General features: G+C 45.2%; 3 protein-coding genes across 5 annotated transcripts; 1 reads left to right on the top strand and 2 right to left on the bottom strand.

Moving 5' to 3' along the window:
• Nucleotides 1–218: 218 nt before the first annotated feature.
• On the bottom strand, nt 219–4,626 carry LOC120666678 (2-dehydro-3-deoxyphosphooctonate aldolase). 2 transcript variants are annotated; one of them, XM_039946582.1, is made up of 14 exons: nt 4,509–4,626; nt 4,304–4,361; nt 3,856–3,953; nt 3,669–3,765; nt 3,161–3,226; nt 2,905–2,964; nt 2,712–2,786; nt 1,967–2,051; nt 1,712–1,770; nt 1,185–1,229; nt 833–931; nt 656–703; nt 507–554; nt 219–423 (listed from the first exon to the last, which is right to left on the bottom strand). In XM_039946582.1, exons 2-14 carry the CDS (start codon nt 4,340–4,342, stop codon nt 367–369), a joined length of 876 nt encoding a protein of 291 aa, XP_039802516.1. In that variant the 5' UTR covers nt 4,343–4,361; nt 4,509–4,626; the 3' UTR covers nt 219–366. The 2 variants fall into 2 exon arrangements, with proteins under 2 accessions (XP_039802516.1, XP_039802517.1); XM_039946583.1 differs by having other exon boundaries at nt 230–423; nt 4,304–4,514.
• Nucleotides 4,627–7,336: 2,710 nt separating this feature from the next.
• Nucleotides 7,337–8,560, top strand: LOC120666676 (protein AUXIN-REGULATED GENE INVOLVED IN ORGAN SIZE-like). The gene is made up of 2 exons (XM_039946580.1): nt 7,337–7,810; nt 7,933–8,560. Exon 2 carries the CDS (start codon nt 8,080–8,082, stop codon nt 8,437–8,439), a length of 360 nt encoding a protein of 119 aa, XP_039802514.1. The 5' UTR covers nt 7,337–7,810; nt 7,933–8,079; the 3' UTR covers nt 8,440–8,560.
• A 3,035-nt stretch (nt 8,561–11,595) lies between these two features.
• On the bottom strand, nt 11,596–16,861 carry LOC120666675 (leucine-rich repeat receptor protein kinase HPCA1-like). 2 transcript variants are annotated; one of them, XM_039946578.1, is made up of 18 exons: nt 16,536–16,861; nt 16,333–16,453; nt 16,144–16,215; nt 15,880–15,954; nt 15,708–15,779; nt 15,421–15,582; nt 15,267–15,341; nt 15,108–15,179; nt 14,957–15,031; nt 14,770–14,838; nt 14,614–14,688; nt 14,459–14,530; nt 14,063–14,200; nt 13,493–13,983; nt 13,218–13,382; nt 12,960–13,117; nt 12,416–12,871; nt 11,596–12,311 (listed from the first exon to the last, which is right to left on the bottom strand). In XM_039946578.1, exons 1-18 carry the CDS (start codon nt 16,618–16,620, stop codon nt 11,850–11,852), a joined length of 2,895 nt encoding a protein of 964 aa, XP_039802512.1. In that variant the 5' UTR covers nt 16,621–16,861; the 3' UTR covers nt 11,596–11,849. The 2 variants fall into 2 exon arrangements, with proteins under 2 accessions (XP_039802512.1, XP_039802513.1); XM_039946579.1 differs by having other exon boundaries at nt 12,978–13,117; nt 16,536–16,858.
• Between the last annotated feature and the right edge of the window lie 1,310 nt (nt 16,862–18,171).

Genomic DNA, 18,171 nt, shown 5'->3' with positions numbered 1-18,171 from the left:
CTCCCCCTCGACCCCCGTCCGCTAACCGGGTAGCGGAACCCCCGTAGGGGCGGCCCTTCGGGCCTTGTTACGCCTATCTTCTCTTTCTCTTTATCATCACTTGAACCTAAAAGCCTGAGAATGATCATCTTAACAATCATATTAGTCCAAGTGTTGCGTTGTCATTCGATCACCAAAATCACTCGAAATGACATAAATGGTGCCATGTTCGTTACACAAAGCAACCACAGGATTCAATTCAGTAGTTCAGATATAACAGTCGTCTACGGCAGCTATGCCCAAAACAATAACAAGTACAGCAATGAGAAATATGCCCTGTTGAAACCAGTGGACAGTGTCATTGTGCTCTCAATCTACCAAACCAGATCATTCCTGGAACGGTGTGAGATCAATCTTGAACGGCTTCTTTCCCTTGGTAACTCGCTTCACACCAAGAGAGGAGGAAAAACAAAAGGTAAGATTACTGAGAGATTTGGTTTGAATATACTGAAGGATGTTAAACTTACAGCGATTGCTAACAATTCCTCCAATAGCTCCTCCAAATTGCGCAATGGCTAAGAAAAGGAGAAGAAAACAATAACATGCTGTTATATGATAAACATTTTGAGTGCTGGTATGTAAATTGAAAAAAATTGCATGACAAACTGGATTATACCCATTGGGTTGGGCCATCACATGGCGCATTCAAGGGATCATCATGTACCTGTGGGATTATGCAATAAAATAGATTTAATTTAGATAATTTCATTTATTGTTGAGCATAACAGCAGATTGTGTTCAAAGTAACAATATAGTTTGCTCCATTTCTATATATTAATTTCTGTTTTATTACCTCCATGAAAATACCATCAACACCAACAGCAACAGAAGTCCTTGCGATGCACGGTATTAGTTCTCGGAAGCCCCCGCTTGCCACACCTCCACCATCAAGCTTACAAAATAGAACACAACATTCCCCAATTTAATAGAATAGTGAAACTATAAGAAGATCCAAATGCCAGGATTTCATATAAAACTACAGGCTCATATGATTATGTTTATTGGATATAGAGATGGTCAAGGCTGGAATAACATTGTACTCTAAAAGCTACAAGATGACTTGCATGCACATCAGATAGGTTGCCTGAACCAAGGTTGTGTAAACCAACAGGGGAGCACCGCAAATGGTAAGGTCGTGAAGATACCTTTCTTCCAGCTGGTTGTTGTAAAGCATGTGTTATATCAGCTACCTGAAATGCATACCAGTCCATCAATGGTTTATAATATACACCATAGTTGCTGCTAGCTAGTACATTGTGCAATATTGAAAGGTTTGACAACAAAAGGAAAATATGAACTACAAAAGCACAAAACCACAAATCGGTCATGGATAATAATAAAAACAAACTTTTCCCAAAGCATCACAGAGATATAAGATTATTTCTGGTGAAAAATGGGAAAGCTCAGTCTTAGGTTTTGACAACAGAGTGGCCGAATTCTAAAGCAATTAAACTGACACTAAATAGTCATCATTTTCAATATCATGTTGCATCTATCTAATATCAAAATAATACGTTAATATTTTATATCTGTTGGCCCACAATAAAAAGACCTGTTGAATGCCACCAATATAGATAAGCTAGATGGAAATGTCCAACAAGAAACAAGCTGGAAGAGTCTAAAGAGGGGTGGATTATGCAGTTATGAACAAGAGTAAGGTTCCAATACTTACAACTGGGCAGTTAGCTTCCCTCAGCCACTCAAAATTCCTTGGGTCAACAATTAGATCATCTGTGTGTTCATTGAGAAAAATATCAGTATTCATGTTACAAGCCTACAACATGTCTGTGTCCACAAAGTGTAGCATGCAATAGTATGTCTATATGTTTCCTTAATGTCCTTGAGCTATATCCATGATTGTTTGCTTTCTCTTTTGATGTTTAAGTGCACAATAAACAGAAAAGTAAGAGTCAACAGATGCCTTAACTGTAGCCAAACATGGTACCACGCTCACAGACCATCACATTAGGATTTCCAGCAAGTCTTATTTTCTCCGCAGAGTTGACCATAACCTGCAAATGTACAGGTTCAATTAGACAAGAATATGCATCAAGAAAAGTAGCATAAGTAAATCTGGTGAAATAGTTTGCTTTAAGCCTTAACCAGGAGGTAGTTCATAAGAACTTCCTCAAGTGATTGCAAAATAGTTGTAGTATATGAAGACAAGTAGAAAGCAAATGTTCGAATTATTGTTTTTGCATAAAAAATATTGGAAAAGATATGTGCTCAAATAATTTTGGTTGGGATGGCAAAAGTCATATTAAAAGAAACATTATCTGAAGAAACATATGGTAGCCTCCACAAAAAGATAAATGGGCAAATGGTAACAGACTGAAAAGGAACTGAGTCTGCTTGATCACCTTTTTCTTAGATTTCATTTTAGTTGCTGAAGTAATGAGAAAATTCAGTCAGATTAAGCCAAGATTTCATTAGTCTCGAGTAAATGAAAGCGTCCAGGTAAGAGCAAATAGCTTTCGCTTTCTTTCAACATTGTATCTCATTCATAACCAACATAGAGCTAGGGCACTATGGAATGTTTGTGAATTTGTGCAACATAAAATAGCACAAAAACTATTTTAGGCTAATAATTCAATCAGTAAACTTGCAGTTAGGAGTAGCTAACAATACTCGCATTCAAATTTCAATTATAATACCAGCTAGCTACAACTTACAGAGGGTGCACAGAATTGTCCTTTCTTGATATTGATAATTTTTCCAGTCTTAGCAGCAGCCACGAGAAGATCAGTCTGTTATCACAGTAATATATTTGTATTAGGCATGAAGAAGGTGGTATAAGTATTCAGAGTCATGCTTAAAAATGTTTACTGTAGTTTTCTGTAGAAAATTCCTTTGTTCGAATTGTACCTGGCGACAGAGGAAAGCTGGAATTTGTATAATGTCAGCAACTTTTCCAACAGCTTCACACTGAGCTTGGAATGGAAAAAAAGGTTCACACATGTCTTAATGTTACTGAAATGCAAAGACCAAGTAGCACAAAGGAAAATTTTCGTACACAAAAACAACTCACAGTACCAAAAGAAAAAATCATTGAACATGCAAAGATCTGCTACAGAATTTAGCCAAATAGGGCAGCAACACAGCAGAATCTGTGAATGGGTACCTGGTGGCTTTCATGCACGTCAGTGACAACTGGAAGGTCATATGTTGCTTTCACCTTTTCAAGGATCTGATAAAGACAAATTTGAACAAGAATATAATATCAAAAAAGTATTTCATGTGGAAAGGTACATACAAATCACAAAGACAGACATAAAACCTGACATTAGAAAGGTTAGTAAATGTGATTGCCTCGTGAAGAAATTGAAGGTATGGCTAACTTTAACTATTTCTCCTGGAAACTTAGCATAGGACAAAATAAAAGTGACACAACGTAATTTCAACAGGAACTCATAATTGACAGTCACTTCTATAAATCTAGGTAATCACTGAAACCAAAAGTATGCCCAACACAATTATCATCTGATATTGCAGAGAACCAAACTAACATAACATAAAAAAAAACTATGACTGGACATGAATTAGCAAATATTAACTGCCTGCGCATTTTACTGAACACAACACTATTGAAATTAGGAATTTTCTATTTTCAAGGATAAAACTCGCTGCACCTTCAGGCCTTCTTCCAGACCAGGGCCACGGAAAGATTTTGATGATGTACGATTTGCTTTATCGAAGCTAGATTTGAACACAAGTGGGATCCCAAGCCTGTTATGGACAACAAACAGGAAACAGCAACAGCTCAATTTAAATTTAGCCCCCTTATTAAAAAAAAACTATGATGAATAAGTTGCTCACTTGGTTGTGATGCCTTTAATGTGTTTGGCCATCTTCAGGACATGCTCCTCCGATTCAATCACATTGGGCCCAGCTAGCAAGAAGAATGGTTTGGCAGCCTGTTGCAAGACTCAACCAGTTTTAGTCTGTGTCATTTGTATAAGATGGCAAAACAAAGATAACAACACAGGCACAAGGCCACTCTTAAGTCGGTATTCATTTTTAGCATACTACATTGGGTGGGTGCTATCAGCTCCAAGAGTATCAACTTTAACCACAACAAAAGGACAGTGATGAGGATCCAACGAAACCAACCGAAACTCATGCCAGCAAAGCAACAAGCGTTGCTACCACACATTCGCAGTGGAACTGAGGTAGGGACAAAAACAATTTGAACTCCCAAGAGCACGCAGTGTGATCGACGAAATGCCGCAACCAAGTTGAAATACAAGGCAGTCGCAATGCGCACCTTGAGGCTGTCGAAAAGCGCGACTGGAGGGCCTTCCATCCTCCTCCTCCCTGCTCCCCTGCGCGGGGGACAACCCAAAGTCCAAAAAACTAACTCGTGAAAGAAATGCGGCAGAATCACGAGAGATGGAGGACGAAAAAAAAGGCGAACTTCCCCAAAGGGGAGAACTTGGGGAGGGAGGGGGACGAGGAAGAAGAGCACGAACCCGAGAGAAGAGAGATCGGAGGAGGGATCGAGACGCGAGTTGGGAGCGGAGAGAGGCGCGGGGGGCAGGAGCGAGTGGCGCCGGAGCGGAGGACGACAGCGACGGGGGGGTGGGGGGGAAGAGGGAACCCGACGCTCTGACACGGGCCCAGTGTCGTGGTCGTGGGCCAGTCCGCTGCCTGCCTCGTGGCCCTCGTGCGTCGGGCGGCCCACGAGAGCCCACCTGCTCTATTTTGTTGTGTTGCCATCAGCCCATGTGCTAACACCTCAGTAGCAGAGCAAGGAGCGACAACAGGGGGCAGCAGCCCATGCACATGCACGGAAAGCAATCTATCTCAGCCACTGTTCAAGCAGTTCACTCCTCTCCAGAAATCTCAGCCATCCGTTTCCGTTCTGCATATATAAATAAATCTTAAAATGGAATTTTCGTAGCTAACTAAATTCCCGAAGATGTCGCTTTAAAAAAAAATTCCCGAAGATGTACCGTTCATAAAATAAGCTTTCGGAAAGATGTAGTCGCGGCCCAGCTCGGCCCAACAGAACGGGGGAGCAGAGCGTAGCAGCCCACCATAGAGCGGAGCGTAGCAGCCCACGAGTGACTGCTAGCTGATGAACCCAGCTCTCTATGGGCTGCATTTCGCTCACAAAAAAAGCTCTATGGGCTGCACGGACACAGGCCGAATAACCATGATCCCATCGCCTGACTGCTGACGTCAATTTTATCCCATTTAGCTGTACGGCCTTTGACCTGCGGGTAGCTTAGATACAGGCAATCTAGCAGGCCGGCTTAGATACAGGGAATCTAGCAAGGCGTTGACGAGATTAATTTATGAAACATAAGCAGAGGTATACTGTCCTACGGAACAGTAGCACACGGTATAATCCAGCATATACAGCTCATCCTTGTGAAGATCAACGGCTAGAAAAAGGGACAGACTGTTGTCCATGTAACGACAAACCTTGCAAATGAAATTTGTTCAGACTACTGTTGTCCATGTGACCGTGTTGAATTGAAGGATAACCGAATCATGGTGGAGCTGATCACTCATCTTATTCAAATAATTTATGCAAACATTGTCAAATTCAAATCCATAACTTTTATAAGGAAGCCAGATTTTCCACTAAGACGAGTGGTCAAACTTTAAATTAAAAAAATTAAATGAATTATAATTTTAAACGGATGAAGTAAATGTCTAAATCAGACCGTCACCTATGTCGTCTAAGGTTGAATTGGAAAAATATAGCTAGTAATGTTATAGTGCACATCTGAAGGGGTGGGGTGGGGGGACTAATTGCTTGACGCATTTAACCTTTTCATTCAATGCACTCTAAAAAGGTAACCAGATGCATGCACACGAGATCAAAACATGTGCATCGAATTTGTTTCATCCTAGACAATGCAGCACAACAAGTGCGTTGAACTTGTGAAAACATAGGTAGGAAACAAAGAATCTAACAAGAAAATTCGATGAACTTGTGCTTTTCGAGAAAAGTATTTGCTTCACATTTCTTCTTCATTAGCCCAAGTCTTCCTGTGTCTACAGTTAACTTCAACGTCCGTTTCTTCAATTTTATAAACTATTTTGTTTCAAGTCAAAAGTTTTGAAATTTGGGGTTTCATTTACTATGAGTCTTGTTTTATAAAATTAGTTGTGAAAGTAACGTTCACTGAAGTTAAACGACGAGTTTACACATAGAAAAGGTCAACCATAATCACATATACAGTCACTTGAAGCCAAACAGTGCGTTGTAAATACAGAGGTTTAACCTCCACGTAGTGCTGGTCCTGTGCGAGAGTGACGAGCTATTGACCATGTGGACCAGCAGCGGGCCCACTTTGTCAGCCGGCCCACTGAACAAAACCCATGGACAACAATGCAATGAAGGTGTGCCATGGGGGGAGGAACCTTCAGCACCTAGCGATCCTGCATCCTGCCTCCCTCCCCTTTTCGTTTTCCAAAAGTGCATTGGAAGAATATCTCCAATCTTGGACACTCAAACGGATGGAAAGAATTTTCAGCATTGCTAGAATCCAGTGTGATGATCGGCCTACCTATCTTTCTTTGCTAGAATTCTTGGTGAGCTCCGCCTGTGTTGCAAACCTGGAAGAAAATTATATTCCAACTTGACCCATTTTGTTAGGTGGGCTCACTTTTATGTTTTTTGTATTACTAAATACTGCGTAGGTGTAGAATTTTTATTTTACACCAAGTTCATCTTTTTAAATAATAAAGGACAAAAATATCATGACATTTTTCTTATAAAGAACCACCATGTTCGAATTGCCCTGTCCCTGTGGCATTTTACTTTATCCTAGGTTTGTTTCCTCCTACCACATTGTAGCAAGTCTCGTTGGATTTCTAAAGATTTTAGTATCAGATTAATTGCAGATATGTCCTCGCAAAAAAAGGAAAAGATTAATTGTACATATCGAACTGATGCTCTAAGTTATCACACTATGGAGGGTGATTATATTTAAGATGGTAGGCAATAAGTTGTGTTCGGTTGGGTGTGGCTGATGGCTGGTGCTGATTTGTTATGAGAGAACAGTACTGCTGACTGGCTAGTAGTTGGTGATTGGTGCCGATTTAGTATGAGAACAGTACTGCTGGCTGGTTGGCTGACAAGATAAACGAACACAACGAATATAATAACCACAGTAAAGCCACACAATCCTGCATAAGGACAATCATGGAGGTCACTTAAGCTCTTGACATCTGGTGGTTAAGGACGAGCATCATGGAAGTTTTTAGACCATGGGCGGGCAAACCAAACCGAGATGTGGCTTTACAAGCTACAAGAGTAGGAAGGAAAGGCCGCAGCTGGCCCCCAGCCAGCCCCCCCACCGTGGCTTCCACTTGGTCCTTTCCTTCCTCTGGTGGATGCAGAGATGCAGCTCACCTGGCCTCCAAGGTTTTCAAAACCGGCGTCCCGAGTCCACAGATAGAAACGGCGGCCTCACCTCCCTGCCTCCTCCCCGATCGATTCCCGCGCCCCCACATCGCCGAAAAGCTTCTCGCTCATCCAGTCATCCAAGACACCGCCGGTGTGCAGGTCGCCATTTGTTAGTTGTTCTTGCACAACTCTCTCTCTGTCTCTCTGCTGCCGTCCTTCATGGTCAAATATATCCGTCCCCTCCGTCCTCGTCTGGCGCCTTTTGGAAATTCCCTCGGGCTGCCGTCCTCCGCTTGCGTTCTTGCCCGTCCAGGGCGGTGGTATTAATCCGCAGATCCAGTGGTTGATCGCTTGGGAAATCAAGAAAGGGGAGAAGGCGGCGGCAGCAGAACAGGCTCAACAACAGAGGTACAGATTTACGGATTTACCTTTCCTTCATGTGTAATCTTTGCTACCAGTTGAACACATCCAAAGACCTCATTGTGTTGAGTAGTTCTTGATTTATTCTTTTTTTTTTGCATGTTGAGCAGATATTGTTGCTGCAAATTTCAGAGCATTGGCATCTGGCAACCTTCAGAAAACCAAGCTCAGATTATTATTTTTTTTGAAACTAAAACCAAGCTCAGATTTTTATCAGTCCTGACAACGAACTCGTCTGCTCATTGAGCGCGCATTACATGCTAGTTGCGGCGTCGCTCATGGAGACGGAGACGACGGACCCTATCGCCAGAGGCCAGCAGCAGGGCGGGAGGCCCGCCGTCGGCGTCTGCAGGCAGCAGAGCGCCGCATCGGCAGCCAAGCAGGGGCAGCGCCAGAACGTGCCGAAGCCGGCGGCGGCGGGCGCGCTCAGCGCGGAGGCGTTGCTGGTGCTGGCGTGCGTGGCCGTGTCGCTCATCGTGCTGCCGCTGGTTCTGCCGCCGCTGCCGCCCCCGCCGCCGCTGCTGCTGCTGGTGCCCGTGTGCCTGCTCCTGCTCCTCGCCGCGCTGGCTACCTTCGTGCCGTCGGATGTCAGGACCATGGCATCCTCCTACTTGTAGTTGTATACTTGTATTGTAAAAAAAAACTGTAATTCTTTCCGTTCCGGCCTTTTTTTGTCTTTCTGCGTATGCCATAAAATGAGTTACGTAAATGAAAATTTTGTTTTCTTTTTTCTGAAAACTGGAATAAGCTAAGGTCACGCACAAAATACCTTATTGGCAGCAAAAAAACGGATGCAGATTCGGTGACATTCTCGGTGACATTGAGTCATATGTGATTCGGTGACATTCTCGGTGACATTGAGTCATATGAGTCCTACACATTAGTGACTCGATGTCACCGAGAATGTCACCGAATCTCAATCCGCAAAAAACTCTCTTTTCTTTGTTCTTTATCATTCCTCTCTGGACCGTTTCAAACTTGGCAGTTTGTCCTGATAGCTTTGGTAACTGAAGTATTTTCTATCAAATTCTATGTAAGCCCATGTCTTCCAAATAATGTAATTGGAATGGATGCATGACCGCATGCTACAAACATTTTAAAGATCACCTTTGTAAACCTGAAAGAAGCAGGGAGATCCATTTTTTGGTAACCAAAAGCCAAAAGCACAAAAACAATGTAAATTCATGTTGAGAGAACAATTCAAAAAACTCGTTGAAAACCAAGTGCATTGGTTTTAATAGTCTTTTCCACTCACCATCTCCTCCCAAGAAACTCATGGACGAGATTGGCAACAAGTCTCCTTGGCCAAGCCCGCGGGTAATCCCCCCCTCCTCGTGTCGCTCCCCCTAGCGACTTGGGGGGCGACCTACGCCGCCGCCACCACTCCCTCCCCAGGGCCGCCTCCGGTGGCCGCCGCCGCCGGCGGCGACCGTCTGGGCGGCGGCGGCGGCCCGCAGCTGAGCCGAAGCTGGCCCAACCCGCCGCTTCCCCTTCCTTCCTCCTCTCGTTTCCCCCCTGCCTCCCTTCTCCGGCCCCAGTCCTGACCGCCGCTCGCCGCCGGCCGGTAGGGCCAGATCCGGCCTCCCCCTCGTCGGATCTGGTGTCTCCCGGGTTGGATCCGTCCGTCGCGGGCCTTTCCCAGCGCTGAGCCGCCTCGGCCCACGCGGGGGCGTAGCTCGGCTGGCAGCTGTCCGGGCGGCTTGCGGTGCTCAGCCGCCGCCACCGCTGTGGCCCTCGTGCCTCGGCCATCCCCGGCATGCGCCGATGGGGGGTGCTGCGTCGCCTCCTCTCGCCAAGGCGGCTGCTCGCGGTGCTCGGCCACCATTGCGGTCGTCCTTGGCGGGCACTGGCAGGGGCGCTGCGTCACTCCCCCTTGCTCCGGTGCTCGGCCGCTGCCGTGGCCCTCGCGCCCGTCCTCGCAGATACGAGAGGGGTTGCTCTGCTGCTGTTGGGCTGCCGGGGTCCGCCGTCGCCGCCTGCTCCCCCCGGAGCCTAGGTGGCCGGAGGGCTGTGGCTGCCTCTTGGTGCTTCGCCTGGGCGTGGTGCCGTGTGTCCTCGCCGCTCTCGGTGGCCGTGTGGCCGTGGCTGCCGCTGCCGGGCCCTTGGTGTGGCCCGGGGTCATGACCGCGCCGCCGCTGGCTCTGTTGGCCGTCGGCTCTAGGTTGGAAAGAGGCGGTGGCGAAAGCCTTGGATCCGCTTGCGGACCTTCTTGAAGGCGTCATTCTTCCGCCCTTTTCCTCCCTCTCCAGCGAGCCTTCTGGGTGAAAACCTAGACCATGTTGGTCGGACAACGACGGCGCCTGTGGCGTCGTTTCCTTCCTAGAAGCGTTGTTTTGGAAGCTTTGCTGGTGGCAGTCATCTGCTCTCCTCGGAGAGTTCCTGCTTCTATGCCTGCCTTCACTTCATTTCATCTGCATCGTCCGGATCGCATTTGGTCATCGGATTCTCTTCGCTGGCGGATGCTTTGCCGCCGTTCCTATCTGGCGGATGCTTTGCCGCTGTCGTCGCTCCGGGCGGATGCTTTGCCGCCGTGGTTGATTGTTCGGGTGGATGCTTTGCCACCTTTGTTAGGTCGTCGGCCTGTGCTGTCTGGACGTTGTTGTGTGTGCTTGTAGGTTTAGTTGTAGGGTTGTGGGTTGGGGTGTGGGTTGTGCTCCTTGTCGTCTCCGTGTTGCTTTGCTGCTGTTCGTGTTGTCATTTTGTTTCTTAGTTTGTGTGTGCGTTTTTTCAGTGTTTCTCTATTTTAGTCCTTTGTGCTCTTGTGTTGGTCAAGCTCTGCTTGGCCGCATCAAGATTATGTATGTAACTGCTTTCTTCTTAATGAAAAACGTGCTCAGATACGGTCGCGAAAAAAGTCTCCTTGGCCAAACTTCACTACCGGCTGTCTAGTTATACCAAGTGGAAGCGAAAGGATAGATTCTCAAATGCCCGATTTGATTGATAAGTGGCGTAGATCGGCCCGATGCATTCTGCATCAGTTTCAGATAAATGTAAGCTGTCAGTTTCTTATTGGGTAGAAACTAGAAAAAGGGTGCTCAGATTAAGAGAGGTTGCTACGAATTCTTACATATATGTTCCAAAGATTTCAAATTCAAATACATGTATATAGATACAGTTTTGCATAGGGATATGCTCCCTCTCCCTATGAAAAACTGAAAGGTGACTTCAGTGTTTGTTTTCCTGAAAGCAACTTCAGCTTGGATCAACTTGTGACCCTTTTTCTCTTTTGAAAGGATCACCTAGGTCAGCTTGATTATTTATGTAATATCATTACTGTAACATACTATCCCTGCTTCTCCTTCCTTAAATGACAAGGCAGTGCTCCTGCTAGTTTTTCAAAAAAAAAAAGGATCACCTAGGTCACGTCAGACATGTTCAGGTTATAATTAATACAGAAAAGCAACACAAATTCATTGGAAGTTCGCGATCTTGTTGTAATTCTTTGTTCTTTTGGGATATGCATTGGCGATTCTGCTCATCAGCAATAGATAAATAGGTACATGCAACAAGGCACGGCGTTGATCAAATCAGACAACATCCAAACCATGGACGGCAGTGCGGTTCTTCAGACTTGGTATAATTCAGAAGGCTTATCAGGCATGACAGTTTGCAGAACTTGCAGTTTCTCAGGAGACAGATCACAACAATCAAACAAGGACAAGATCATTTCTCCCCACAATTATTGGTAGAACAGCGTGTGATAATCGGCACATCTCATCAGAAGAAAATGTTCAAACCTAAAATCGTTCATAGGCAATCAAACAAGGACAAGATCATTTCTGTACGTATTTGCTAGCTTCTGTTCATTTCTTTCTGTATATATAACAAACCTGAAATTGCTACAAGTTAACACTGTCCGATCCTAAGAAAACAACAATCAGTTCTTGATCCAAAGGCACACGAATTTTAACCAAATTTTACACAGCGTTGTAGTACTAACTAATAAGTACCCTGTACATCATTTCAGCAGCTATGCGTGTTGATGCATCCAAATTTGAAATTCCCATGTATTCTCTCTCGGCGCGCTTCACTTGGGCTCCACCCTCGTCGACGGCATCCCGCCGCCGCTGTAGTCGAAGGGGCTGTCGCCGCCGTAGGGGTGGCGCGGCGTCCGGCTGGCGTAGCTCATGGACTCGGACGCCGAATCGGGCCCCGGGCCGCCGGCCATCTTGACCATCCGCTCGATCTCGCCGACCACCTCGCCCATGGACGGCCGGTCGGCGCCGGCCTCCTCGACGCAGCGCAGCGCCAGGTCGACGTACTGCTCGAGGCCGGCGAGCGCGGCTCCCAGCGCCGGGTCCAGCAGCTCGTGCAGGCCGTACAGGTCCTTGCTCCGGTCCACCGCCGCCTTGACCTCCCGGACGATGTACCGGCCGCGCTCCAGCGGCTTCCTCGCCGTCGCCACCTCCAGCATCAGCACGCCGAAGCTGTACACGTCGCTCTTCCCCGTCAGCTGCTGCGTCATGTAGTACTCAGGATCCAGGTAACCCTGCATTATTAACAATAATAATTATTAGTTACTAATTAGCAGTGATAGAGAATTACTACTATACTACTAGTAGAAGAGACAAAACACTTAGTTTAAGTAATGACCATTGTGCCCTTGACTTGGGTGGTGACCTGGCCCCTGCCGTCCTCGCCGAGGGGCTTGGAGAGGCCGAAGTCGGAGACCTTGGCGTTGAGGCGCTCGTCGAGGAGGACGTTGCTGGACTTGATGTCGCGGTGCACGATGGGAGGGTCGGCGAGCTCGTGCAGGTAGGCGACGCCCTTGGCGGCGCCGAGCACCACCCGGAGCCGCCGCCGCCAGTCCAGCCGCACGCCGGACTTGCCCGTGAGGCTCTCCTTGAGCGTGCCGTTGGGGACGTACTCGTAGACGAGGATCTGCTCGTCCTGGTCCAGGCAGAAGCCCACCAGGCTGACCACGTTCCTGTGGTGCACGCGGGAGAGGAGCTCGATCTCCGTCCTGAACTCCAGGCTCCCCTGCAGGGAACCCTGCTGGGACCTCTTCACCGCCACCAGCTGCCCGCTCGGCAGCGTCCCTCTGTAGACCTGCATGCACCCAAGTTCAGGAGTCAGCAGAACTTCAGGAGTCTGTACACCTGCCCGATCAACACACAGAGGAGTATGTTTTGATCACTTGGATTGGATCGACCACCTTCCCGTATCCGCCGTTCCCGATGTCGTTCGCCTCCGAGAAGTTGTTGGTGATCTTCCTCAGCTCGTCGAAGCTGAACGTGCGCGCGCCGCGGAGCTGGGGGGCAGTGCTGGCACTGGTGCTCTTCATGTCCCAGGAGACTGCACAGAGCTGCCACGGTCAGCAACCACCATACAACAGACAAACTGTTCTGAAACTCTGAACGAGATCAAAGACCAGTTGGGGGCATTCAGTACTGACCAAAAGACTGGCTCCTGTCTTCAGTCCTCTTGGGTGTCCTCTTCCTTCTGGAGATGAAGATAGCAATGGCAATGACTGCTACAGCAAGAACCGCACCACCAGCTGACGCTCCAACTATAAGCGGTAAGCGGTTCGTCTTCTTCGATTGCGATGGTACTGCCAGGTCTAGACACGTGAAAAAGTGTTGAGCTTCTGGGTGTAACAACCAAATTATACCAGGAGGTGCTAGTGCTACACTATCTGAATTCTGAAGTGCGTCTTCTGAATGAACTTACCATTGGTAAAACTGTACTGCTGGCCAATGAAATAGTACGGGCCGAACGTGCTGGGCGGTTTGTACGTCTGGTTGCTCAGCATAAACCCAACGTCAGAAATGTCCTGCTCGCTGAACTGAACCTTGCCACTAGGGAACAGCTCAAGGCTCATCTGCAGGTTGTTGTTCGAGTCGAAGAAAGGGTCATGGATGGCGATCGAGCCCACCGGGACGTTTAGTTTCTGGAACTTGGTTTCCATGTCCTGCTCCAGCGTGACAAAGGTCGTGGGGCTGGTCAAGTCAGAGAACGACGGCGATCTGAAGAACAGGGTGCCTCTGTATGGCACGGCACAGATGCAGCTTGGGCTCAGGAGCTGGTTTGAGAGGCATGGGGTTGGCAACGCCGAACAGTTCCTGGCAGTAGAGTACGGCGGCGCCGTCGGATTGGATTGTCCTGGTGCCACGCAGTACTTGTCATTGCTACCCGGCACGCAGATCGGATTTCCGACAAGTCTGTGGTGAGGTCAACAGTGAACAAGATCAGAGTACACACTATAGGCTGTAACTGTAAGACAGAGGAATGTGTTCTCACATAAGTGTGTTGCTGTACTGTGATCCCCCAACAGTGATCGATGAGATCTGGTTGTCCCGAAGATCGATTAGTTGGAGCTGAGTACTGAAATCCGACCCAATAGTTAGCGTGCCGTTGAAACGGTTGCCCCGGAGCCTCCTGCGGTTATCAGGAAATGTCATTGAACTGAACATGAATTGTTTGAGCATATCTTTTTGTACATTATTGTCTTGGTGAGCTATTGACTAGTTATTGACTTCACTGTGTTGTAAATTTTAAACCTATCTAATTGTATCTGTTAAGGATTGATTTTCAATCTCTCCGATATGATCCTATCAGTCTCAATGCATATAAATCACAGTATTTTTCGCCTCTCCACATTCTTCCAGACTTGGTGGTACTGATACAATCACTTACAATGTCTGAACAGCAGGAAGGCTGAAGAGAGCTTGTGGTAGCTGGCCGCCAATTTTCAGATTTTCAAGGAATCTGCATTCAATGGAAGTTCAGAAAAAAAAAGTGTGCTGCAAATGAAATAGCATTAGACGTAGGAGGAGAGCAGAAAGGGTTACAATGAGGTCAAAGACGGCAAAGTAGTGAACCAGGAAGGAACATCAGATGCATTGAAGCTGTTGTTGCTCATATCCCTTCAACAAGGTTCCAAAACATTCAGAAGTTGGATACCCATGTCTTCAATTCAGAAAGGAAAATGTGGGCTTATCACTTACACAAAGCTGAGTGCACTCATTCCTGTAAGATCTGGTAGTGGACCAGTCAACTGGCTGTTTTCCAGGTGGCTAATGTGAAAAAACAAAAAGGAATAATACATTAATACTGTAGTAAGCTTCCTAGTATTGTAGAACTGATACTGACAAAGAGCGTACACACAAAGTTACAAGTACATAACACACTCACAGTTCTGCAAGCTTGGTGAGGTTGTTGATGTTACTAGGAACTTGCCCATTCAGCTGGGGGTTGTTGTCGAAACGCCTGTGCCGATATAACTTCACGATCAGAAGCAGTACATACTGAACTTTACTATATATAGATGATGTACTGTACTTACAGAACTTCTAGTGTGCTAAGAAGTCCTAATGTTGGGGGAATGCTTCCAGAGAAGTTGTTGTTGTCAAGAAGCCTTGAAACATGAAACAAACCAACCATTGTCTGAGCTTCACAATGAAATTAAGTTGTGAGTTTAGTTGAGAATTTAGATTATTCTTACACATGTATCAACTTCATATATGAGGAGAAAATCTGGCTCGGTATGGGGCCTGACAGCTGGTTGATACCGAAGTGGCTGCGACAAAACGGTCATCAAACTACAACTTTTAAAAAATCTCCAGATATTAAAAATATAATTTGGGTAATGCACTTACAAGTGTTTTGTATTTGTTAGATTATCCAACCCAAGATTTGTCCCATCGAATATGGGAAGTTCTCCAGTGAGCTTATTGTCAGCCAGATCAAACCAGTATAGCTTTGAGAGGTTACCTAGTGTTGCCGGGATGGAGCCAGAGAACTTATTGGAGTTCAGTGATCTGTGCAGGCATAGAGTTCAATGAATACTACTTTCTGTTTATCATAATAGCGGTGAACAATCATGTTCCACTGAGGCACTGAAGCCAAGCGAAAGGATGGACAGGATGAGTTGTGAGCTCCTTACAGGAATATAAGGTTTGACAACTGTCCTAATTCTTTTGGTATTTCACCAGAGAAAGTGCAACCAACAAGAATTCTGCAGAGAAATGAGAGGTAGAATGAATCCAAGATGAATCTATGCACAGCAATTCTGAAGGTAGTGAGCCAACTGAACTCATTCAATTTTGACTACCCACAAGTTTTGGAGGTTGCTCAAGGATCCAATGATTGCAGGTAGAGGACCACCCAAGTCCTTGTTGTAGGATAAGTCCCTGAATCAAACAGGAACAGTTACTTCATTTGCTTGCATACCATACCAAATTCACGTTATATGCATCATTAGGCATGATTAAAAAAACTTTAACTAAACTTTGGTGAAATCAGAAATTAAGTTTTTTAAATAAAACTAAAATGACGTTTAAAATTCAAAAATCGATTTTCTGATTGAGTAAATCACGTACAAGTATACGAGTTCCGACAAAGACTGGATGTCCCCTGAAAGAGTCCCTGACAGTCCAAAACTTGATAGTCGTCTGCAAAACATCCAGCCAAGAAGAAGAACAACATATGAGCGCTTGCTATTCATCTAGCTAGGCTAACTAGAAGAAACAGAAACCATGAGCTTATTTTTCTGCGATGCTGATACTAACACAGAGGTGACTCGGTTCCCTGTGCAAATTATCCCGACCCACTTGTCTCTGCACGGGTCATTGCCATTCCAGTTTGATGGCTTATTTTTCCAGTTATCAGCAATTGCGGTGAGGGCAGAAGCTGCACAGGTGGACAAGAAGAGCAATAGAATGAGCAAGTTAGCATTGAAATCACAAACACAGGAGGAAGAACAGAAACATACAGTCTCGCGGATCCGTATCGGCCAAGATTGCAGAAGTCTGCACAAGAACACTGATCAAGAAGACAAGCCATGGAGAAAACCCCATGCTTGGACAGTTTCTTGAGATGGCCCTGGAATGCTCTTAGTCGCTCATCTTCTGCAAGGTGGGAAACTCTGGTTGTATTGCAGTAGGTCATATTGGTTGGCATGTAGTGTAGGAAGGAACTCATCATGTTCATTCGGAACGGGTCAAGATGTTGGTAGACATTCATACTTCATCTTATATGAATTAAAATGAACCTGTAACCTCAGCTCATCCAATAAGTGACCAGCATAACTTGGATTAAATTTAAGAGAGAAGAAAATTGGGGAAGACCAGTTGGAGTCAATGGCGTGCCACTTGCATTAGGAAAATGACAGGATTTGCGCTATTATAGCCATTAATGTAGTGGTTGGGTGCCCGGTCGTGATTGCTCAGTGCTGCAAGATTAGTCTTATCAGCAAGGGCGTGCAAGAGCATGTTTATCTTCTTTTTTTTTGGCGAAGAACAATTCAACTGTTGTCTCTGTAACATGAGCTCAATCGATCATAGAACAGCTCATACATCAACCGCCTGATGTGTTCCAGAAAATAGTTGCAACTCCTAGTTGGTTGATACATAGAACTATAGAAGGGCTTCGCTAAAATTAATTAATGCTGACAGCGGAACGGAACATAAGTCGGCTAGGCCCTAGCTGCATCATTTGATCCGCTCAATCATGAACCAATTAGTTCCTGGAAGCACTTCAGCATGGCTGTAGGCTTTAGCAATGCAACTTGAACTGCTTGAGAGCTAGAGTTATTTGGCATGATCGCAAGCATCAATTTCTGAACAGATAGTTATGATTTAGGAACCATTTTTCCCCATCAAACAGAAGAGCTTTGTTACAATGATTGTAAAGTACCAATGTGTACTTTCAGGTACTTTTGCCTTGAAAATTTTACTAGTCGTTGATCAATGGAAGATATTTATAAAAAATTTACTATTACTAATTGGAGGCTCCTTTCAAGACTCCACATAAAGCCACCTAGGATACTAGGTGAACACTCTACAAAAATAGAGAAATTTTAGAAATTCTCACAAAAATCAAAAACATCCGGCCATCAATCCAACAACTTTAATTATAATAGCCATTGGATCTGTTATCTTTCCTAACAAATTACCCACCTTTGCCATTATGAAAATAGACTAAAATACCCCCTAAACATATATCTAAATTACCCACTTCTGCCATTATAAAAAAATCTAAAGTAACCCCCTAATTTTCATGTAAATTACGCACCTATGCCATTATAAAAATAATACAAACAACCTCCTAAATTTGCATATAAATTGTTCAATTATGTCATTATTAAAAGTTTAACCTCTAGATCTGAATTAAAATATATAGTTATAATAAAATATTAAAGTTGACCAATATAAATTCTAAATTACTATTTCTATCATTATCTATTATCTTATTATTTGGCTAACAAATGGAGCCTCCACGTTCGCTCTCAAGGCCTAGAAATTCCCACGTTAATTGAAAAAAATAGAAAAATAAAAATTACCCACTACTGCCATTATGATAAAATTAGTCTAAAATACCCCTGTGCCTATTAAAAATCACCCACCAAT

This window comes from Panicum virgatum, chromosome 3N, assembly GCF_016808335.1.
Source record: "Panicum virgatum strain AP13 chromosome 3N, P.virgatum_v5, whole genome shotgun sequence".
Taxonomy (NCBI): Eukaryota; Viridiplantae; Streptophyta; class Magnoliopsida; order Poales; family Poaceae; genus Panicum; species Panicum virgatum.
This window is presented reverse-complemented; position numbering and strand designations above follow the sequence as displayed.

Excerpts from the sequence above, each read along its gene's own strand:
- LOC120666678 (XM_039946582.1), bottom strand. The coding sequence starts at position 4,342 with ATGGAAGGCCCTCCAGTCGCGCTTTTCGACAGCCTCAAG. Across the intron at positions 704-832 it reads TTGATGGTATTTTCATGGAG|GTACATGATGATCCCTTGAA; the intron begins GTAATAAAACAG and ends ATAATCCCACAG. Across the intron at positions 424-506 it reads AGGAATTGTTAGCAATCGCT|CGAGTTACCAAGGGAAAGAA; the intron begins GTAAGTTTAACA and ends CTTGGTGTGAAG.
- LOC120666676 (XM_039946580.1), top strand. The coding sequence starts at position 8,080 with ATGCTAGTTGCGGCGTCGCTCATGGAGACGGAGACGACGGACCCTATC.
- LOC120666675 (XM_039946578.1), bottom strand. The coding sequence starts at position 16,620 with ATGGGGTTTTCTCCATGGCTTGTCTTCTTGATCAGTGTTCTTGTGCAG. Across the intron at positions 16,216-16,332 it reads GGGAACCGAGTCACCTCTGT|ACGACTATCAAGTTTTGGAC; the intron begins GTTAGTATCAGC and ends GATGTTTTGCAG. Across the intron at positions 14,689-14,769 it reads ATGAGTGCACTCAGCTTTGT|GGATATGAGCAACAACAGCT; the intron begins GTAAGTGATAAG and ends ACCTTGTTGAAG.